Source organism: Streptopelia decaocto (assembly GCF_964273445.1).
Source record: "Streptopelia decaocto genome assembly, chromosome: 5".
Classification (NCBI taxonomy): Eukaryota; Metazoa; Chordata; class Aves; order Columbiformes; family Columbidae; genus Streptopelia; species Streptopelia decaocto.
The window spans coordinates 23,815,280-23,839,303 of NC_138659.1; the positions used below are offsets into that span (position 1 = coordinate 23,815,280).

Genomic DNA, 24,024 nt, shown 5'->3' on the forward strand with positions numbered 1-24,024 from the left:
TGTGAAGGATTCTTCCCTTGAGACTAAAATTGTTTGTGCTTTGCTCCATTAGTTTCTATTCTCTTTGGGTCTGATGTGGTGATCTTTCAGTTAATCTATTTATTAAGTCTTAAGCTTACGTATTTCACAAAACTTAAATTTGAAAGGACCGCTGGAGGTCACTGATCAAGGCCCTGCATCTGAGGCAAAAGAATTACAACCAAGATGTCTGTTAAGACCTGCTCTTCTTGAACTCTACCCTTTTCCCCCCTTCAAAATACTAGTATTTAACAACTTAGAACTATTGTATTGAATGCTGAAAGGCAGCGCTATGATCAGCAACAAAATGTGTTGTTTTCACAGTTTGGGTGAAAGCAGGGTCTCTTTTTGAAAGCCTGAACCACACCCTCCTGCTCTTTCTGAATCCAGTTTAAACTGCTGGCACACATTTATTATGTATGTACTTGAACAGAGGAAACAACAAACTGCTCTCAGTATGGCTCTGCTCTTTCATCCACAGAGGTATTCAGTGGAATCATAACTGAATTAAGTGAGAGTTTGACGTAGACACCAAGCAAGACCAAAAGCTAAACACTTAGTCATTTCTTGGTATACAGACACCAGTAGTCCCCATCTCCTATTTTTAAGGATATAGTTATAAAAGTACCTTTCATTCCTCTGAATCCAATCTTCACAGCGGCAGGAAAGGAGTCCACACAGTACTGGGCTGCTTTGTGGGGCAGATGGTGAAATACCACAAGTGACTTGGACATGCATCAGTACCTGAACTGGTACCAATACCCAAGCCCACCACCTCTTTCCAGCCCGCTCTGTAGGAGCCTGCGAGCAGCACCCTGCAGGGGAAGGCAGCACTGAGAAACGAGCACTAAGCAGCATCAGCTTCTCTAGGGGTGCTTTATCCTTCTGCCTCAGGTGAGGACTCTGCTACAGAGGAATGCTACAGTTGGAGGTTGTTGACACAATTGCTGGTGCAATGTCTCTAAGATTGGGAGGTCCTGTGTTGCACCTGAAAGCTATAAAGTTTATAAAGCTATGTTTTGTGAACAAAATTTAATTAAAACGTATACATTCAGAACTCTTCTGTAAAACTATTAATATAAGTGACTCTCAAAACATGTTATCACAGTTGTAATTTTTGATTGGGGCAGTACAGCATTGCTTAAATCAAACACACTCAAATACAGCTTAACTGGGATTTTTCAGTACCTTCCTCTTTATAAAGCAAACCAAACATTGTAGTAAGTGTCTAAAAGTACCTCTCCACCCAGGAACTACAGGAAAGGCCATAACACTGCATCACAATTGCAATGAAGAGAATTGCTGAGATTGGAAGGGACCTCTGGACGTCATCTAGGGATTGTCTGAAAATAAGGACATTCTTATATAAAAACTTCCCTCCCTTTCTTCCACCAGGAAGTTCCTGAGTCAAAGGCCAAAACATGTAGTGTGAATATCAAATACAAATGGCAAAATATAGCGTAATAAGAACAGTTTGGTTTTTTTGTTGTTGCTGGGTTTTGTTTGGTTGGTTGGTTTTTTTGTTTTTACTTCCAAGTAAACCTACTGTGGCTTGTAAATTGGTAAACGTAATTTTTACATTGTGGAGACACTACTACTTGGCAGTAATCTTACCAGGAGCTGTGGCAGAGGAAATGTTTTGCCCCTCTGTAAGTACCATATCAACACACTTTCTCCTGGTGACAGAGCTATTGCTTGTTCTGCGTCATTTTCAGTTCCCACAGCATCCACAAGCCGGGCACCAGAAGTGCCCAAGCGTACAGTTTTAAATAATGAGAGGTAGTGAGTCACAGCGAGTCACAGGTAGTGAGATCATCAGCTTCACCTGCCAGGCAGAAAGCAATTAATCTGTTCTTTCTCCTTTTCATCATCTATCCAATATTCCTCAACTTCTTGAAGCAGCTCATATTTAACGAAAGTTAGTTAAATGAAGAATAAAAAGCAAGTGTATAATAGCATTCCCTAGCAGAGAATTAGTCTCCTTTCAACAGCAAGAGATCAGATACGGTATTTAGCTGAAACATTTGTCACTTGGGCCATCAATAAGCTTTTCTGTCTGTCACTTACATGCTGTGACTAATCAAAGATTTATCAATCTTCATTACGGCAGCTTATGAGTCACTTACCTGCAGTAATGTCTCACTTCCTATACTGATATGTACTTTACTGAAATCATCTTCCCATTCTTCCCATACTGAAGTCATCTTCCCATTCAAACCTCTCCTCAAACGAAATGTGAGAGAAGCTTTTGAACAAAGAAAATAAAATCACATGCCATCAAGTAAAATCTAAAACCACCCCACACTCAGAATGAGGTAGAGCCCACGAACATGCATCATAACAAGGGTCCAGATACAAAGTTCAGTCAAACCGCAGAACTGCACACAAGAAAATGCTGACAGACTTACCAAGGTTTGTTCTTTTTTTAGTGTCTACACTTATCATGTTCCTCTTCTGACTAAAGCCCTGACAGTCTCTTCACTACATTCCTCCATGATACTTTATGTTTCACATCCATGTTACAGCTAACATTTCTATAAAGTATTATTTATAACATCCTTTTATTTTTGTCCAGCCACTGCTCAGCTGCTACTTTTTTGTCAAGCTTTAAATCCAGATACAAAATTTTTCTGCTTGCTTTGTCTTTTCAGTTGCAAAGGGAAAGCAGTTGTTTGTTTATGAAAAAGGGACTATTCCTCTTCTGCCCTTTGGAGAGGAGCCAGTGCATAGTTAATGATACTAACTTATAAAAACACTCCCCAAAGAGTATGATTAAAAGAAAGACACCTACGTCATAAACATTAATTATCATGACTAGAGAGAATTTCTACCAAGGGTAATTTCCATCAGTGAGCTCAGCACTGTTCCTTAATTTGTTGCACTGGCTGTTTAGATATACAGAATAAATCAGGAAACAGTTATCTCAGAGTGCCTCCTCTACAGATGTTTCTGTGTTTACTGATCCAGAGGTGACTGGGCCAGTGTTCCCAGAGAAGCATGGAAAAACCCCGTTAGCTGACACAGAAAAAATTAAAAAGACAGCTCCATGACCTTGTCAACTTCGTATTTTTAGTCAGACAACATAGAAATTCACAAGAAGTTTGTTTATTAACAACTTTCAGACCATGATAACAAGCATATTAATAAAAATCAGATGTGCTGACACACAAAATACATTATTCATACAAACATTGTGTGTCATTTTACCAGAGCAGAAGGTACATCAGAGCCTTAGAGAACGAATACTTTGTCCTGGGGTATTGGTAGCCTTTACTTTTTTTTTTCTGTGACTTTTTGCTATTGCTGGTCTGACTTCATCCTTCCTGGTGCACTTCACATTCAAGTCTACAAAGAGAGAAAAAAGAAGTCAAATAATGCACAGCACTAGTCCTGTTACTGCATTTAAATGCCAAAAGAGTAAACTGGGAAAATAATTAAGGTTCTTTTGTGTCTCAAATCCACAGTCCTCTCGCAGGGAATACCCCACCCCGGTTTCTGTGCTTGGCAAAAACATTACTGAAGAATGCAATAACAGACCCAAACAACGAAAAAATGAAATACAACTATCCCTCCCTGTAGCAATAAACTGAAGCAGTGCTCTGTAGCCCAAATGCCTATAGCAGAATGCCCACAAAATTGTGTGCGAGTTTGCTAGAGCCTGGTACCTCTTGAAAGGAGATAAAAAAAACCCACCAAGATCTGTCACAGTTGTGTCAGAAGAAGCCAGCAGGGCACAAGACAGAAGTAGTAGCGTCCAGCAGGTACAGGTGCTGGAGCGCTTGGTAGGTACTGGTGCTTGGCCCCCCTGTGCTGGGGAAAATCAGTCCAGATTTTGAACTTGCTGGGCCAGCCTCTCAGGTTGGGCAATTGCAATATTTTTTCAGATGTCAGTTAGTGAGCGTTGACTCTCAGAACTTTCCCAAGCCTGGGTGTGGGGGAACAATCCCTTCTGGCACTTCAGCTTTTTTACCCCAGCATAAAAGAGAGTAAGTAAATATATATACGGATGGAAAAGAAAGAAAGAAGCAGGGTGGGGATGGAGAGGGAAGACTCTCTTCTTACAGCTCTGGAGCTTCAGCAGTTCCAACGTGAAATGCAGCAGCCCACCACTCTTCTGACTTCGCTACAGCAGATATGTGAAGGACTATCTAAACAGGATTTCTCTCCCACCCCCTTGCCATTGTCTGATCTTTCTCTGCTGGGCACACTGGGGAATGGGAAGAAGGATGAGAACAAATATTTGATCCATCCATTTTGCACAGAGAGTTTCCTGAGGAGGGAAAGCAATAGAAGGAAAAACAGGATACTGCATGTTGCTTGCTGTGAGACATCATGAGATACATGAGAGTCTACATCCATTCTTCTAGGGACATAAAGCCAAACACATTAGCTGGCAGATAAATACATATCCCACACTCCTGTCTCACCATAGGTTGGAGCTCTGTCCCATCTTCATTGTCCTGGAAAGGTCTTGTGCTTCTGTGTCTTTGCCCTTCTGTTAACTTGTTACTCTGACTCACAAAAGTCTACAAGCAAAAACCAGGGTGAGATCATTTGGGAATGTAAACCATTATGTAAATAAAAAATACCTGGTAAAGGAAGATAATTAGCCCAAGGCTAAGAAACTGTAGCTGGTTCCTAACTGGAAGACACTGCGTGACACCAGGAGGGACTCAGGAGAGACAGCAAGGGTGAGGAATGCAACTGGGAAGGAGGAATCAAGAATGTCTGTTGCATCTGCTGCCACAGGAATGAGGACACTGGGTGTCTGAAATCCCTCACCCAGCCCTCCACCCACTGCCACAAATTGTCCTGAGGGCCACAGAGCCTCCCTTCCACCCCCAGATGTTTGTAACCCAACTGTAACACAGACGCCTCAAGTCAAATGCCTTTATGTCTTGGGAAACTCCAAGTTCTCGGCTACGTAACCTTACTCTTGATCATGCAATGGGGAGGAGTTTGGACGTGCTGCCCCCAGTTTTCCCATACAAGGTTATACAGCCTGTCCTGCTTGGAAGACTCCTTACCCCTGTGGGTAAGTCCTCTCTTCACCCAAGGCCCTAGGGCATAGCTAATTACAAGGAATTAAGACCAGACTTAAAGAGAAACTACCACAAAGTTTGGAAATGGAGAAGGAAAAGCTTCTGTTTCATGAAGTAGAATTGGCTTAAGAACTATTTTAACATTTGGCAAAACACAGGGAGAAGAACAGAGGTCAAGGTTTTAGAGTTTTCCATTCGGTAACATATTCCTATTCAGGACACGTGCTTAAGTACTGTTCTGAATCAAGGCCAAATAATATCTATCTGCTTTCTTCTGTACAAGGGGTTAAGCCTATCTTTAGCCTACCTTTTTGTTGGTTTTTGTTTTCAACAAAATTCTATGAAAATTACAGGGAATCTAACAGCAGCATTAAAAACAAAACAAAACAAAACTCAGTTCTTCTGACACTGTCCTGAAGAAATCCATCCAGAAGATTCATATCATATGAGCTATTCTGGCTGCTGAGTTTGTTTTTCATGAATTACTAAGATTTTCTTTGTCGCATGGTTTATGAAGGAAAAGACAGAACTGGCAAAAACAGCATGAAAGGAAAAAAACATCTGCATCTTCAAATATTCTCTTAACATGAAAGCGATAGTATATATGCATTCAAATGCTTCAGATACAGCTATTAATTAAAGCTCTCTATCACTATTAGCAATGCAATGATTCTCCACGGAAATGCTTGTAATACAATACAGCAATTATGAGGGTAAAGACACAGAACAAACAGTCCAGAGGCAGAAGAATTTAATCAAGAGACAAGACAGTATTTTGCCAAAAGAATCTGTATAGGGATGAAGCAGAGCAACTTGAGTTTGCACTAAGCTTTTTCAGAACTACAGCATACATAGGATGTGGATGGCTACCTGATCTGCTGCTGGCAGCAAGAAGCTCCTTGTTGTTTACTTTTGCTTGTCACTGTACAGTAAGTCACAACAAATATAAACATCTAACCTTACAGCACCCTATGGGTCTCTGCAGCTAGCTTATCTATTTACTTATATTTGTCATTACCAAAAATATATTAAACATACATCTAGTAAGGACTACAAAGTCAGTCGTTACTTAGAATCACCAAAACATTCTGATTGTAAGAGACCCTCAGGATCGTCAAGTCCAACCATAACCTAATTCTAGCACCAAACCATGTCCCTGAGAACCTCATCTAACTGCCTTTTAAACACCTCCAGAGATGGTGACTCCACCGCTGCCCTGGGCAGCCTGTTCCACTGCTTCACAACCCTTTCTGTGAAGAAATTTTTCCTAATATCCAATCTAAATTTTTTCCTAAATCGAATCTGCTCATAGGGTATGATCTAAAAGAAGGCAGCAGATCACAGCTAGCACATAGGAGCCAGAGGGTGCCATCTCCTTCAGTTTATAAATTCATATATTATTTGTGTCCTTGAGCCCATCTTGTTCTAAGGTGTTGGAAAGGTAACAGCATGGCTTGTGAGTTCAAAATACTACATCTTGGGGAAAGAAAAAGCCCCAAAAGCTCAGAATGGCTCACAAATCTTTGCTGTTATCACTGAGGTTTACCAGCAGTTCCTGATCCACAAAGTATGGCTTCTCTGCAGATCCATCATTTGTTTCCATATCAATAGCAAAGCAAAGGAACATGGCATCTGCTGTCACTTCAAACACAGAGAGAAAGCTGTGGGACATCAGGTAGGCAAAAAATCCAATCAGCAACAAAGGAACTACCCAAGCTTGCAACTCGCGATGGTAGTTGAATGCCATCAATCCTCCAAAAACAGTAAAACACACAACAAACACCTGTAAAGGGTAGCAAGAGAGAAATGCAGCCTCATTAATCACGGAGAAATGTTTCTTAAAAAAACCCTCCACCAACCCCTAAGGCAAACACATTACAACCAATATTTTAACAGCACATCTCATCTAGGAGAAAGGTATGCAGTTTCTGGCATCACATAATTGTCACACTTTGTGTCCTACTCAGTGTGTAAATTCTGTAGGGCAGAGGCAATCTTTTACTACATATTTATCAAAGATTCATTGCAATGGGAACTGTAAAAGGGACGCCAAGGACACTGCTGAAAAGCAACCAAATAACTCTGTAAAGACTATGAGAAGGATTAAATTCCTCAAACATCTCTTATGAACTCATTTTACAGCATTAACGACACTGGGTTTAACAAAGATAAACCTTATTTACTTTGGGTGCGAGAAAAGAGAATCAAACCCTGATTTTTCACTTCATTCTTACAGAACAGTATTCTTACCTTTCCTAAAAATAGCATAAAATCTCCAAAACAGCTAATGGATGCAAGTTTAGCAGAACTCTTCGCGAAAATAGAGACAGCATCCTTTGCTGACATACAAAAACTTGTCCCATTTATGGCTGTAGTTGTGTATGCATGCTGAAATAAGAGAAGATAATAATGCAGTAAAAAAGGACTCTTACAATCTAGATTTTACTTCGGCAAAATACAAAGCCTTAAACTCTATTTGAAAATACTGATTTTATGAATATAAAGAGTTATTTTGCATAATATGGCCATTTTATTTCAGTGACTATAATAACTATGCTTCTATTTTCAAATCGTTTTTCTACATAATTTCCACCATTAGCAATTGCTAGAATAGTGACTAAATAAATTTCTGAACACGCCCCTATCCAATTTATTTCAGAACACTGAAGTTCTCTACCCTAATTTTTGTTAATGAATATGACACAACTACTACAAAGCACTTACTTACCTGGAGTCACACTATCCAAAATTACTTGCCTATCTTCTATGAATCTATCGCCAATACTGCTGGTAAACTACGTAAGTGGAACAAATCAATTTATGTAGTTACCAAGTCATTTAAAAGTTGATGATAAAAAAGCTTTTATACACGGCCCTTTCAAACTATTCATACACTACTGAAATTCAAGCTCATAGCTATTAGCCATAAAATAAACCTTTCCATGCAAGATGAAACCAACTGTGAAAATGACTGGAAAGGAACAGCTAAAGGATCCTGGACTAGACCAGTGGGTGTTATGTCACAAAAAAACCCCAGAATTTCAACAGGCTGTAGGGTCACCCACAGTTTTTTTAGGTCTTGAGAATTTTACAAAATTTCTCTTTGTGGAGACTTGCCAAGACAGATGGGGAGGACAGAATATTTACCTTCATGAAGTGGATTATTTTAGCACTGGTTGTACATATCTTGACACATATGTCCCATTTATGGAACTCAACAAAGATTTGAAACTGTGTCCAAAATATCAGCTTAGAAAAACAGCACTCAAGATACCTGAAAAATATATGCTGAACTTTACCAGCAAGTCTTATGAGTAGTTTCCCTTTAGTCAAAATATTAGAAGGTTGATTGTGCCACAAAATACTAGTTACATCTGGTACAGTCAGTAAGAATCACAGTGTGCAAGGGATTACTGTTCTGAAAGAATTTATACACCCCAACATGTACTTGGTGCTTAAATTACTTTCTGTTTCACCTGGAAGCGAAAAAAATAACTGGTTTGCTGAAAGTAAATTATACTGGCCTACTGCAAAACAGTTCCTGTTCAAAAATCTGGTGTTTTCTTACAAATCAAAATATAATATAGCTTCAGATATCTGAAGGCAGAGAACATTTATTTCTGCAGAGTCCAGTTTTACCCTATAGCAATTTTTGTAATGTACTGTAGTGTAGCAAAACTATATTGACATTATCTTAAAACATTACAAAGAAAGAAATTATATGCAAAGATCTTTTGTCCCTTTATTGTGGATATTATTTATTTTATATAGGACAAGTGATTTTTTTTCCTCTGACTGTAAGCAAAAAAGAGTAGAAGGAAACAGTGACATCCTGTAAATACTGTACATGCATAGTAGCAAATACATCCATAAATGGAAAAAGTACAAATAAAGACCATGGATTTATTGCCCACTCTAAGAAAAATCAAAGACTCCACTGAACTCTACAGAAACACGCAGAGTATCTGCATAAAAATCTGTTTAAACAAGCAAGCTCACTTCATTCCAAAATAGGAAACAATGCTTTCTGTGCTAACTTTCGTTTATGCTGACACTGTTCCTGTCGCCTGGGAGGGCTGTAACAGCACCGGCAGACAGGTGTGCGCGTTGGCTCCACCAGGCACTGGTGGTGTCCACCGGGCAGTGGCTGCACCACCACTGCCTTCCCGGTTGCCTGTCCCTCTGAAAGGGCAGCAGCCCTGTCCCCTGCCTCGCTCAGCCGCAGCTCTGTCCGCAGCCCCCGCCGCCCCCACGGAACCCACTGCCCGCCAGCCCGCCCGCAGCAGCCTGGGCCCAGGACACGCAGCGGAGAGCAGGTGGTTCGGCAGGGCCCGCGCCAGCCTCGCTGGGTGCCCCTTCTTTGGGACAGGCACAGGGCAGATGAGCTCCAGTCAGGCTCCCTCTGCCTTCCGTCTGTAGCTGTCACTGAGTATTTCAAACACGGGTAGACTTATCTTTATAACATGCTGTGAGCTAAGTCTGTTCCATCGTTCCCATTAATAGACAGAAAACTGAGACACAACGTGGAAAAGGGTTTTCTAAGTTTATTTCTGTCCCTTAAGAACTAAATCCACAGACCAGATCCTGATCTGGTGAGGTCAGTATAAATTTTGCCAATAAATTAATCAGAGATTCTGTATTCTTTATAAATAGCAAAAAAATGTCCTGTTTTAAAAATTAAAAAGAATGCTGAAAATCCATGTGCACTTGTACAAACACTGTTTCCAAACTTAAAATAAATAACCATTTGTTTGCACACTAGAATTACCCACATTGGTATCTGAGGAATGTGCAATGAAAAGAATTTCTGATATTTATTAACTAGAACAGGTATCTTGGAAAGACTGAAAATACTGCTGGAGACTGACTACCTGCATAGGGATTTGTCATGTTACAAACCAGTTGATAAAAAATGGCATTTATGACAATCACAACTTCAACAAATCAAGTAAGTATCAACTAGTCATAACATTTAAGCAAGAAAGGCAGTCAGGTAATAACCCAAACTTGCAGACGGAATATGATAATGACAGAAATGAGAGAACTGCTGAAGGCTACAAAACTAGTAATTGTCACACATGAAGCAAGAATGTTACTAGTACAAGCTGAAGGCCTTTTGGCAAAAATACATTTCTGGGAAAAAAAAAAAAAATTGGAGGGTTTCTTGTTCAGCCTAGACTGTGGATCCACACACTTTCCTCACAATTCCTAAGTTTCCCATAAAAACCCCATACCCTCATCCCATCCAGCCACATAGAAATCTACACATATTCACTAACAATATTTGCCTAACATTTAAGCAAATGTATGTTTCCATGAAACTCAGAGTTGCACAGAAATAAGCTCAAATGACTTCTCATCCTTACCCACCAAAGAACACCTAACACATGCAAGCTATTACCAATATTTGCAAATCATTTTGTAGTTTGGACTAAGATGCTTAGATATCCCATTAATTTTCCAGTTGCAGAATATGTGCAACAACCCAACCCCTTTTAAATAACAGACAGCTGCGAAGGCTAAGATGGTAGAGGACCATCAGTTAAGAACCTGCTATCGTTTAGAAGCAGGTTATTTAAATGTTTGGGGTTTGGTTCTTTGTTAAGGAACATCTTATCTTTTCCCATGCACAAAAGCTCTAGTGGACTTGGAAATGTTTGAGGGAAGGGCAGAAGGAATGATCCAAAAGGTATGGAATGTATTCTGTCTGGGGAACAACTGAGTACACCAGGCTCTTCTGTCTGGAAAAGAGATGACTGAAGGAGGATGTGGTAAAAGGGCTAAAAAATCAGGAGAAATGCAGAGAGGGCAGGTAGGGTTAGATGGCTCATTGTTTCTTCCAGAACAAAGACTAGGCAGAAGAAGCACCATATGAAGCAGTAGGGGCCAACTTTGAAAACAGATGGTATTTCTCTTCACTGTAAGTCTGTAAGCTGTGAACTGCTGGACAAAGGATGCTCTAGCTGCTAAAAGTTCACATGAGCTCAAGCAAGACTGGGAAAATTCAGGGAAAAGTAATCCACTGAGAGTTATTAAACACACAGAAAACAAACCCAGCTCAAGAAGTCTCTAGGCTGAAAATGGATTCAGAAACAGCCACTGGGGACGGGGAAATACACACTCACTCTACCTTAGCATTCACTCACAGCCGCTCTTGGAGATGGGATACTGAGCTAGACAGAGATTCAGTCTGGCCCAACACAGGGCCAATATTATGGGTTATATCTTTGCTTAATGAACTCATGTTTTACAATGGTAGTCTCTGCTTTGGTGACAAGCACGTAATAGTGGCATTGACAGCATGCCACTGACCAGAAAGCGTGGGAGACAGTGGGTCAGGAAAAGTCTTTTTCCTTGTACCAGCAAGTTGGTACCATATCACCACCTTTGTGAAGAACACAAGCCTCCTCTGGCTTGGAGCCTGAGAACTAGACACTAGTTTCTCAGTGTTAGGATGAATAAATAAGGAATGTGAATGTTTACATATTTCCAAATACCACAGTACGGAAAAAAAAAAAAAAAGCATTTAAAGAATACATCCTTCTGTGCTTCGCAACACAGAATGTCAAGGGTCTTGGAAAAATTGACCTGCTAGTTTCATGAGAAAGGCGCTGTGGCTCAGATCCAGGCCATAAGTTCCCCAATTGTTGTGAATAATTGCTACTTTGTGTAACAGCTGAATTCAGTCCACCATTCTAGGACTTGCTTTAATAAAATGAGCTTGGGGAAGAGGATTGCCATAGCAACAGAATCTTCTTAAAAAAGGAGCAGGAGACATGCTGGTCTCACATCCTACTTTGGCTTTTTCTGCTCTGCTGGTATTTTCAGCCTGAGCTGATCTTGCTGCTGCCAACTCTCTTGGGGGCCGCCCTGGCTGGCTACACCCACTGCACTGCTGTGCAGCTCAGGCAGGACTTTTAAATGTCCAAGCTTGCAAGTGTCACAGTGGAATCCCCTCAGAAAACAAAATCCAGTAGCAAGAGGCAATGACATTTCTGTGGCTGCTGTACAGCAGTTAGTGACCTAGCGAGACAGATGCATCGCATCTCACAGATAGCGGTGGGAAATTAGAGCAACATGGGCCTGTGAGGCCCACAAAGTGCTGAGGAAATGCAAGACTGGAAGGGACTTTCAGCCACTCCGGTCCCTGGCTATTTCAGATTAGCACATTATATGATTTCTTTCCTTAAGTGGAGAGCTCCCTCTTTAAACTACTCAGGGCTTTTTTCTCTCTCAACTCTTACATTTGGAGCTATTCCAGACCACTGTCCCTCTGGTCCTTAGGAACCTTCTTCCAACTTCCAGACAACATTTACTCACGAACAGCTTACATCTACTCACTCTTCTGCTCATCTTGCCTTGGCTCTTATACCCTCTCTACTGTTTCTCTTCTTGATATACTCATAGATGGCTAATGGCCTTGCTCTTACCATTCGCTTGTCACAGTAGACACACACCAGGCTATTCCAGTTCCCCCCTGTGCGAGAAGCCAGATCACCTAACCAGCAACTGGTACAATGACATTTATCCCCCTCTGTCTGGTACAAGTATTTAATCTCATACCTTCCAGACTGAACCTGCCCTTTCTGCAGCCTTGTTAAGTAAAGGCTATAGTCATGTGGCTTACAAACACACAGAGAATATTCTTCTCCCCCACTTCTAACAAATAATCAGACACCTAATATACAAACAGTTATTTTTTACTCTTAGGCTAATTTTCATCTATAAGAAACCCTGCAATAGACTCCCCAGTTTTCGCAAGCAGTCTGAGAAGCACAACCTTCTTTTATTTCTATTACAACTTATATTTGCAGGCTGGACCTACTGGAGAAGATCTTGTCTTTCAACTTTCCTACTTCTTTGTGTCATCTACTCCCTCCATGGGTCTCATCCAGTGGGCAGGACCAACACAACTGTCTCCTGGGGGGGCAGCTGGCTGTCCTCTCCTGCAGCATCTCACTGCTACACCTGGGATTTCAAGCACAGGGGGTCAACCACAAGGATCCTGCTTTAAGTGCCCATTGTATCATGATTACATCATTACTGGAGTTGCTTACAGTGGCTTCTGCTGTTAGTGCGACAGTGTTCTCATTTGGGATTTCTGAAATACCAGCAAACTGAACATTTCCAGAGAGTTGTTCATAAATTGCTTAAAAGCACTGAATCATTGGTCAGTCACTTCATCGCCTTTTATTTTCTTTCCCTCTCTCTCTCTTTTTTTTTTTAATGGGACAGTGGAGAGGAGAAAGGTTATCAAAGCAAGAATTAGTCTTGTTCATCCCTATTCCCTACATGATTCACCCTACAGAGAAAGTAAAGACCTAAGGAATTTTATATCCTGTTTATTGCATACATAAAGGTTCTAGAGGCAAAATAACGTATTTAAAATACAAGTTAACTGAAGAGGAACATTTTAGCCAACCATATTTTCAAGATAATCAAAAATTTAGCTTAACATCTAGAAGTAATTTTGCCAGTAACATTAAACTGCAATATTGTTTTTGGGAGGAAAAAGAAGTATTTGATGGGATGAGGCACAATGTGTTTGGCAGTGCAGAGAAGAACTATACTTACATTAGCATGCATGAATTTTGGTTTTATCTAGGTCACTTCTCCACAAGGCATTTAACCACAGCCTCCTGATAGGCTTCCATCCAAAGTTTAAGAGACAATGAACTGCCATGGCTATATGACCACAAGACAGACTTGCTTCTGTTTTTTCACAGTAGACAGTTGCTGGCTTTCAGGATCAGTGAAGGGTCTCGAGACCAGCAACTGCAGGCTCACAGCCCACCGACCTCAGCAATGGCCACCACAGGGCCCCGAACGCCACACTGCAAGGAACTGTGCTGACCAAAACAGGGAAACCACATACTGCTCAGCTGCTCCTTCAGAAATCTACGTGCTGCACTTTGCAGCGGTTGCTTGCCAAATGGCTGCAGATGAACCCAAAGCAGGAACAGAAAACCAAAACTATACTGAAATAGATATATTGTTTAAAAAAAAAAAAAAAGTCACTGCAACAAGGCTGTAAAGAAAAAAAAAAAAAAGGCGAGCGCTTTGATGTATCAAAAGTTAAGACTGCCACTACAATTTAAGAAAGCAGGAGACAGACAGACCTTGTAGCTCCCAAACCACATTAAAAAAACAGTATATTCTTTTTACGGAAGAGAAATTTCAGTCTCCCAGATTTTACTTGCGATGATTGGATATGTTTATCTGGAACATACTGAAACCATCAGAGCCAGAAGATGAAAAATCTGTGGTAATTCTGACAAGTGTTGGCAAACAGAACTGTCAAGTAAGGATAATGACTTTATATTCACAAAGCACTTTTCATCCAGATAGAACCCAGAGTGCTTTACAATTGTTACTAATGGATTATACACACACATGAATCACTTTGCCCATGACTGAAATGGAACAGCTTAAGGAGTGAACTGTTTAACAGCACATAGCAACACTACACCACAGTTTAGCACAGGATCCAGTTGCAAATTCAAGAGAAATTTAGGAAGGCAGAATGTAATTATCCACATTGCAATCTGCACAGGATGCTGGGTTTACATTACCCCTCCTCCAACAACCGCCACTGGAAATATGGCAACCATCAGCATCTAGCACAGCACTCTGCCATGATGGGAAGATGACAGGGTACCTTTGTTGGCCACATTTCCGTTAAGCTCCAGGAGATCTGAAGAAAACTTAGCTGAGCCTGCAGAGAACAAGTCACTTCAGGGATGCATTCAACTATCAAATTCAGTGTTAAATCCCACCTGAAAGATGGCACCTCAGCCCAAAAAGTACTCTTTATAATAGAACACTTGGTCTGTACTGCATGGAAGGAAAGAAGCTCGCAGTCTATCCACCAGCGTTACTTCCTCCAGCACCTGCTTCTCATCTGCAGGTTTCCCAGAGGGAAAACAAGAGGCTATGTTTAATCTCAATAAAACTTCTGAACGAAGGAGCAGAAATAATCTAAATCATTTAAACAATATAACAACAGGTTGAAGAAAATAACGCAGAAGTGATTTTTTTTTAGAGTTTCAAGTAATTATATGCTTATTAATATAGTGGAAGTAATACTAGAATAAAAGGCAAAAAATATAGTAAGGAATGTTAACACACACAATGAGCTTTGGACCAACTGTTATAACAGCTGTTCCACATTTCAGTAATTTCAACTCACACAAAAATGAAAACCTGAACTAAAAAATACTTTAAAAATGTTAGAAACATAGGTACAACCAATTTTTAACCCCTCCCAAGTCCTACTCTCAAACCCATGTGAAATTTTAAGGCTGTACCCAGCAGCTTTCATGGATGTCAGTAAAAGCCCCTAAGAGTTCAGTACCTCTCTTAATCAAACCATATGATAAGATGTTTAAACCAGCAGAGTTCTCTCTTTTTCAGCCCTGTTTTTTTGGGGGGTTTTTTGGTGGTTGTTGTGGGTTTTTTTGTTGTTTTTGTTTTGGTATGTTGTTGTTGTTTACATTTGAATGCAAATTTTGCAAAACTGAAGATAAAGGTTTTCAATCTGAGTCAAAATATATTTTTTAAAGAAATAGGCTTTATAGGGAAAATATTCTTTATAGGGAAAAAAAAAATAGACACATGAATTACTCTACAAAATGCAATGACCTGAGACCAATGTTGCCCCTTCATACGGATAAAATTTCAACTAAAATCTTCCAGCGTGTTCTTGCTTTTCTTCTCTAATCCTTGCCCAAATTGCCCTGGATTTGGAGCACGTGGAACACCATCATCTTTGCCAAAAAGATATTCAAACAAACAATTCTCTAAGAGCAAACACAGTATTATGATCATTAGGTTGAAAACCACAACTCATATAAAAACAGAAATCTGCCTACAATAGATTAGGAAACAGGAAATCTTTTAAGGGAACAAGAGCTACAATACAGCCTTCTGAAACAAAAGGAAGAACATCACAGTAATTAATTCTTCTTCTAACAAACACATAGCATAAAACGGTTGGAGAAAGTAAACACTAGGATGCTGGATATCTCTTTGAAAGGCAGGAAGCCAAGGGGAAAGGGTCCTACAAATAGAAAGCCTGGAGTCAAAACGAACTGAGATTCCTCACCAAGGCTGCGGCCATAAGATCTGCTTAAAAAACTAAGTCTGGAAAACTCATTGTCTACAACAAGATTTCACTGCACAAATATTTAATCTAGGCTGAACTAAGTGAACAACTTTTTCTTCGTAGTTGTCCAAGATTAAGCTTAATTTATGCACCTAATTTAGAGGAGAAATCAGACCCTTTATCGGAATTGCCTTGTTTACTTCACTACTGCCCACAGCAATGAGAACAAAGAATGCAACAGTCAGAGAGTTAGGAATCAGCGTGAACATCTGATTCCATTTCACATTAAGAATACCACAGTCACCAGTGATAACAAAACGGGACTGACAAAGAGAAAAATTAACTATTTACAATGATGTATATAGAGCTGGAAAACATTTGGAGAAAAGGATCAGGAAGTAAAAACTAGGAGTTCAAGTATATGAAAAACTGCTGTATGTCAGAAATCATACATTTCCAATAAAAATAAATTTGAAACAAAACTTCTAACAGAATAAGGATGTCTTTCAAAGAAAGATACTATTTTATCATCTGGCTTTTTTATCATGGATCATATTCCCAGATATATTGATAATGGAAATCAGCCAGGAGTTCAACTCTCTTTACTCAGGATTTTCAGGTGGAAAATACTGTATCCAATTTAATGACAAGCTCCAGGTGGGTTTCTTACTTCTTCATTGCTTCTTTGCACCTGGGCCCTCTGCATTTCAGTAGTCTGTCTGGCACAACTCAAGAAGATGGTAAGTCTTCTTACATTCAGGAATCATGAGTGGCCCCCTAAAAAGGCCACCTCAAGCTCTAGTAAGTTTTCTAAAATCTCGCACCTTGCACGTTTGTCAATTCTCTGTTTCTTTGCAATAATTCCCACCTACACTTGAAGGCTTTTTTGTTTGTTTAGTTTAGTTGGCCAGCAGGTGACTTTGCCGTGCATGCACTGGGTGTTACTTTAATCGTACGAAGCAGAGCTAGCATGCACACATGGTTCCTAGCCTACGTATGCAGACGGTTCAGTGACAGAGAGATGACAGAGCGTACCTGGTTAAAGTATCTTAAGCAACTTTCCTGGCTCCAAAACCAGCAGAAACAACACTTGAACAGGCACTTTGCACATGCACTCTCCTGCAATAAAATGAAATGTTTGGTGACTGGACACAGCATTAGACTCAAACAAACCCGCCATTTTAGAAGAAACTTGCTTTACAGGTGACTGACTCTTCCAATAAAGCATTCACTTAGGCAGCAGATCATTCCTTTTGGATTACAGGAACTGTTTTTAATTCAGACTCTTTCCTTCAGTATTAATGACTGATGAGCTATTTTTTTTGTCTTCCTGTGGATGGAAGACTCTTCTCTGGGAAAAGAAAATAAGTGCTGCAAGCAGCTTTGTGAGCTAACAGCTGCTGGGAGAACAAAACAGACAGGCAAGTCAGTAACCCTTACAGCACTTAGCAGTAGTCAGGGAGTACACCAACAGACTTCGAAACCTTCACAGTTTTGAAATGACTGGTATCTTAATGAACAAAAACAAAAGAATGAGCAGAAGGGCATATATCCACGTGCATTTATTTATTTAGAACATACATTCATTTTCCAGGACAAGAGGAAAAAGCATGCACTAGAACAGACCCTTCATAGACCACTGATTTGTATTAATTTCATATCATAAACAGAGCAGAAAACTCAATGTTTGTTCCACCCCTCCAACCCCCATCACATCACAAGCTCAGAACTGTTCGTCATATAAAGATTTTACCAAGCAAGTGAGGAAAAAGACATCTTGGTAGCCATGGTAGCCTTCTAAATTTAACTGATTGTTTTTCAAGGAAATTCAGTTCAGTGATACTTGAGCCTTTTTTAACCTTCTTTTTCCATAGGTCAGACTGATTTTGTTTTGTTTTGGAAAGCAGAGGTGTCCCAGTCAGTATATGAAAACCTCAGGTCCCCACAACTACCATTGTTCATGCAGAAACCACAAATCTCCCAACTTTCTTCCAAAGAAGTTCTTGAAATTATTCCAGTAATAATTACTTTAACATGGTGACTGTACATGCAAACTCCTGACAGCAGAGAAATACTTTAATCCCGCCCTGCATTGCTGGAGAGATGATCTTAGTAAAACTGTATTAATCTCAGTAAGTACTATTTACTAAAACCTAGAGCAAGGGATTTCAACTGCAGTCTCCTCTCTGATTCTGCTTGAAGACTGCTGCATAGAAATCATCTGCAAATTTACCTGCAAGCTTGCAGACCCCTGACTTTTCCTCCTTTTCACAGAAAACAGCAGCATTTTTTAAAAGAATGGCAAAGACTGGGTGAGCTCTACAGGAATGCAGCATCACTTCCCCATCCTTTAGTATCACTACTCCAGCTCCCTATGGAAAGATCTTTGAAGGAAAGGGGCCATAGCCTGTCCTTTCTCTCATGGGAAGAAGCAGGATTACGTTGTGGAGGGATCCTTCTGTGGACTGGGGACACAAGCTGGCCTTTAAACAGCACTTCTAGGCTCTTTAGGAGCAGTTACAGCTATGGGTCATGTCACATCCTCAGCTGGATGCTTGGCAACTGGACCAAAAGGAGCTTGTAGCGCACTGCTATAGATGGAAATAATCTTTCTTTGCTACTTAAATCTTCTACAGCTATTCAGATTACAAAACTGTATACGAAACAAGTCCACTTAGTTATTCTGCTTCCTCTACAAGCAGAAACTATCTTCTTTCTAGCACAACTCTTCCCACTTATTATCTTTAAATAACATTCTCAGTTGAGCCAGCTCACCAGGTTCTATAACCAAGGCTTTCATATGAAAGTCACATAAACCCAGACACACATTTTTCAAGTGTCTTATTACAAGGGACTTTTATTTAAGCGTTCACACACCATACTCCGCACACATGCCTCATAGGTACCAGGGGTGGTCAATGTAAATACTCTGTCATAACTACCCATAACATGCTTCAAGGCCAAGGTAAACTCTAGAGGAAAAGACCTACATTTAAAAACTTTGCCTAAATCCTTCTCTGAAGTCAGAGCTTTGTAGTCACGACACTCCTCTCTCCTTGCCAAAGAGCCAGAACTAACTGCAATGGTATGTTTCTAGCAGAAGAGATGTACAGACGCATGAAAGATAGAAGGCAAGCAACAATCAAAACAGCCCAGCTATATTTTTTATATATCTTAAAAGATATGGTTTGGATCCTACACAAATCTCTGGAATAGTTCTTATTTCATACATTCTTTCTATAAACTCATGTTATGAGGCAGATGAAATATTTTCTAAGAGATATTTTATATGCCATAATTATGTTCTTCCTTACCTTTGCTTTTTAAAAATGTATTATGCAAAGATTTTAGAGAGCATTCTGCCAAATTTTCCCTTTATCCTTCAAAAAAACCTTGATATATAAACCCTAAATAAAGGTGTGTTTTGATGTTGTTTTCTGCTCTTAAAAATATCTGAGTTGAGAGAAAAAAAAAAAAGGAAACACATGGAAAAAGCTTTCTTCCTGAAAAAAATAGGATAAAATATAAAATCCACTTTATATTAGCCATTTTTAAGCAAGAATATTTTTTCATGAATCCTACCTTTTAGCTATCATTTTTACAGTGTTCCAGAAGTAAATACATACCTTTTGTTCTAGGATATTATAAAGGTACAAGAGAACAATCCTTGGTATTCTCAGTATCGTGATTAAAAGTGAGCCTTTTACAGCAGTTCCTAGATGATGGCAAAAAAGAACTGATATGGAAGACAGGACCGGGTGAGGTGGTGGGATATTTTTATTTCTAGAAAGAAAAACAAACAATTTATAAATGTTTCAGGAAGTTATTTAAGAAGATATACATTGTGCCTTTTCAGTATTTGGAAATTTAAATAATTAAGCTGCATCTCTTTTCCTACTTGAACAACCCCAGTTTTTCTACCAGCTTTATCTGAATGTTCACCCTAGTCCAAAGGAAAGCTGCCAAGTTTATAACTTTTATTGGATTAGTTTAATTCTTAAGCAATGACTGTTTTGATATATTCAGTAATGGAAAAATATCTAGAAAAAAACTACAATGGAAAACACCAGAAGTGAACAACAGCTAAAAACATTTCCTTGAACACCTCTCTCCAGTTTCTGTCACTTCTCTTTTTCTCCACAATCTTTTATTTGACTGTTGTTTCTGTAAGGTTTTAGTCTGAAGGAGTGAATCTGGTATTTCTATTTTAGTGATAAAATTCAAACTAGAAAAATCACAAGCTCTCACATGTAAAATTGAGGTCTATCTACTTCCATTGTTGCAATTTGCTTGAATTTTGTTTTACATTTGTTCAGATAATTAATGCCTTTTTCCCTCCACTGAATTAGATTTACTTTAAAACGGAATACACAAAAGAGGAATAGCATACTACATGTTAAGCATTATAATTTGGCCTAAAAAGTTTGTAATTCTACTGCACTCTAATCTGTATTGTTTTGTAGAAATAGTGCTTCCCAAAATTAAAAAGCAAAGACAAAAATTGGCCTAAATACAAGTTTTATTTTCTTGGTTCCCTTATAAAGGTCAGTTTAATGTCAATCATTTACAGAGAGTAGTATGACACAGCTCTCAAGAATTTATATGAAAACCAGAAAATGAACTTGAAGCCACTCCCCACCCCTCTTCAAATGCTGAAAAAGCCAAAATCCACAGGATACACACTATAAATACCTTAGGAAATGTTTCAGAATATTTAAAAAGATTAAAACAAACAAACTGATCAATAGTCATAAATAGCCCTTCTATAAAGCAATTCTTAAGCAACTGACCCAACCCTGAAAAACTTACTTCAGCAACAGAACCAGAAGCAGTTTGACTAAGTAACTAAAGATCAGACCTCATATCACAAATAAGATGTCCCATTTTCATAAGTGATTCCTTCAAAATCTCTGTTATCTTGAAAAATTAATAGTTTGCACAAGAAACTAAAAAATAAAAAGACAGTGATAAGACAATGACTGGTTGGGGCTATAAAGCTCTATAAATATATTTTTATTAAATCCTCACTTCAGCAAGGATTTAAATCATACACACTACATCAAGATAGGCATCACAGTTCTGCAAGAATCCTGAAGGTATCATTGCAGTCAATTCAAAACACTAAATACTTTGCAGCTGAGAAGCTGTATTTAAATATGTGAATATACCACATTATTTTAAATAGGAAATTCCAGCACAGCCATTGCTGCATTTATTATTTTTGGTCTTACAACCAGGGGATCAGCTTGGGGGATAGCAGAATTTAATACTGAATAAGGCAGGGTTTTTTTTAAGTCATCGGGTTTCTGTGTTAGAAACATACATATCGCAATATACATGCTTTATTCTATCCATACAGTACCATTGTTTGTTTTTCCCCTCATGCACTACCTTACATGTGACAGTCTCAGTTAGATCTTGGAATATAAAAGATTAAGTTTCTGCAAGTTATATGTTTACCAAGGGTGAGAAATGCAGAAAGGACAAAGTTTAGTCTTGTGTTAATAATTGACTTGCTACTGAAGAGAGAATTGAAGAAGGGTTTTGATATTTTTAACAGGTTGGTTAATGAGCAGGAATGTCAAAATCTAAAGTTTAGTTTAGATAAATTTCTACACATTTGGATGCTTTTCCACACTTTCATTTCCTAGCAAAGGAACTCTCACAAGAACAGGGTCTGACAAGGTTTCTTGCTTTGCTTCCAAACAGATTAGAAAAAAAGAACAAAGATCTTCCTTGTAATTCTGGCTCAGAGTAGAAAACATCGAAAAACAGTTAGCTAAACATAAGAGATGATGCTTGTGACTCTAAGGAAGGTCCAGATTGGCTCCACCATCCACCTACTTCCACTTACCTTTAAGGATGACGCTTCACCCAGCTCTATATATTATATGACTGCAATCCTGAAATGACTTCTGCACAAGCATACGGTCAGCCACATAGATAAGGTTTTGTAGGCAGTTCACACTGTGCACTGAACTCTGTGCATGTAGACTCTACTGCATGCACACAAGGTATCAGGGAAAAACAGGAATCTGCCTGACAGAACTGGTTACAACACTGAGTAGGGCCACAGCTTGCTTTTCCTCTTTCGTATTCCTATTTTATATTACCACGGGACTGTTTGATTTACACAGAACACTTCTGTTCCAAAATTCTGTGAAGCTGTACTCAATACCACATAATCTTCTAATAGTTTTCTTTCTTCAGTGCTGCCAACTGTATTTTCTTGTGAGCCTGTGACACTCAATATCTTTCTTAACAGTGCCTTGAATCAAATGATCACACATGCATCTCAGCTTTCATTTAGAAATAACTTTTTTGTGTGAAGAAAAAATGAAATCTTGACACACTCAAAAGACATACACGTTTGAAAGGAAAAAAAAAAGAAAAATAGGATTTCTTTAAAAGTCTGTCCTTCCGTTTGGAACTGTGCTTATAGTTTTCTTCAATCCTGCCTCATCCATTTCAAAGACTGTCTAAAAAGACACTTCTTGTAAAATACTTTCGAAATGCTAAGGAATGTACCATATATTCCTCAGGGAAATACGAACCCCAGTTTTTAAGCAAATACAATAAATGACAGGACTTGTAATAGAAGAGACATTATCAGACTAACGGAGAACCCATAGAGTGTACTTCCAATTGCCCTTTTACCTGCTCTCAAAACCCCCAGGGACGGGTCTAACTACATACATGCTCATGGCTCTTTTACGTGGGTTAGGTCAAGTATGTAAGTAGGGCAAAGGATGCTCATAATATTGCAGATGTATTTGATAAGGGAGGAGCAATCCTTTAAAAATTTGGTCCTAGTTCATCTCTCAATTACTTTAGTGCAAATGTATAAACCTGGATTTTTGACTTACTGGGAGATGTATGTATTTTACCTCTCACTGAACCTATCAGAATTTGTGGTGCTGAACACCTTAGAGTCGAGTGGAAAACCCCAATCCTGCAAATGCTTATATACTTCCTTAATTTCAACCCTGTGCAGTGACATACATGCTGTTGCTGAACGAGCTCAAACATGGACAGGACAGTGATGCCTGTGACCTGGGTCAAGTTACTATACCACCTTCCTTTAATTCCAGAGAGGGGAAAAGCCTCACCTTGCTGAAAAGGTCAATATACACATAACGCCTAAGCACACTAAGATGAAAATAAACTCTAATGTAAAACAGCAATAGTAACAAAGAAGCCTTTTTGAAAGACTGAGCCCTTTTCAGAAGTCATAAAAAGTAACCATTAAGCAAAAAAGTTCTACTTATTAAATTAATAAAATCTTCCATGTATTCATGTTTCAGCTGAAATAAAAGGAGGCAAAATCCATTTTCAGTGGTGGTACTACAGGTCAAATATATGCCACCTGTAAAGCTAATCCAGCTAAATTGAGCCCCTGCCCTCCCCATTTGAAACTCCAGTGTGGTTGTTGGCTGCGCAGCACATTTCTGCGTGTGCTGTGGAAGGAGATTTCCGCAGGGAAAGGCCGTGCCATTTCCTCAGAGCACTTACAAGCCAAGAAGAAAGCCTCTCTGTGAGGTATCATAAACAAACTCCTGTGACATGCCTTTATGATGCTGCCCCAGGGAATACATTAAAAACACACAGCAGACAAACTCAGAATTGCTGGAACAGCTTGAGATAACCCTTGCCCCCGATGGTGCGACTGCTCTTGCAGCAGCCCCTCCTCCCCCCGTTCCTGCAGCGCTCTGCAGCTTCACAGATCTATGCTGACAGCCTAAATGCCAGGAAGAGGCATCACCATCACAGAAAAATTGCATTTCCTTTTCCAAGCGCAACTATCTCAACACAGTACATGTCACCTGGCATGCAAGAGGAGTGCTTAAAAGTAGAGGTACA

General features: G+C 39.4%; 1 protein-coding gene across 3 annotated transcripts in view; it reads right to left on the reverse strand.

Moving 5' to 3' along the window:
* Nucleotides 1–3,107: 3,107 nt before the first annotated feature.
* Nucleotides 3,108–24,024, reverse strand: part of SLC44A3 (solute carrier family 44 member 3) — a 39,599-nt gene continuing 18,682 nt past the window's right edge. For all 3 annotated transcript variants that reach the window (XM_082053562.1, XM_082053561.1, XM_082053563.1), the window contains 6 exons: nucleotides 19,791–19,947; nucleotides 17,200–17,283; nucleotides 7,311–7,448; nucleotides 6,607–6,843; nucleotides 4,446–4,544; nucleotides 3,108–3,363 (listed from right to left, as the gene is read on the reverse strand). In XM_082053562.1, coding sequence (XP_081909688.1) covers nucleotides 3,358–3,363; nucleotides 4,446–4,544; nucleotides 6,607–6,843; nucleotides 7,311–7,448; nucleotides 17,200–17,283; nucleotides 19,791–19,947 — 721 coding nt within the window. In that variant the 3' untranslated portion in view covers nucleotides 3,108–3,357. The remainder of the gene's footprint in view (nucleotides 3,364–4,445; nucleotides 4,545–6,606; nucleotides 6,844–7,310; nucleotides 7,449–17,199; nucleotides 17,284–19,790; nucleotides 19,948–24,024) is intronic.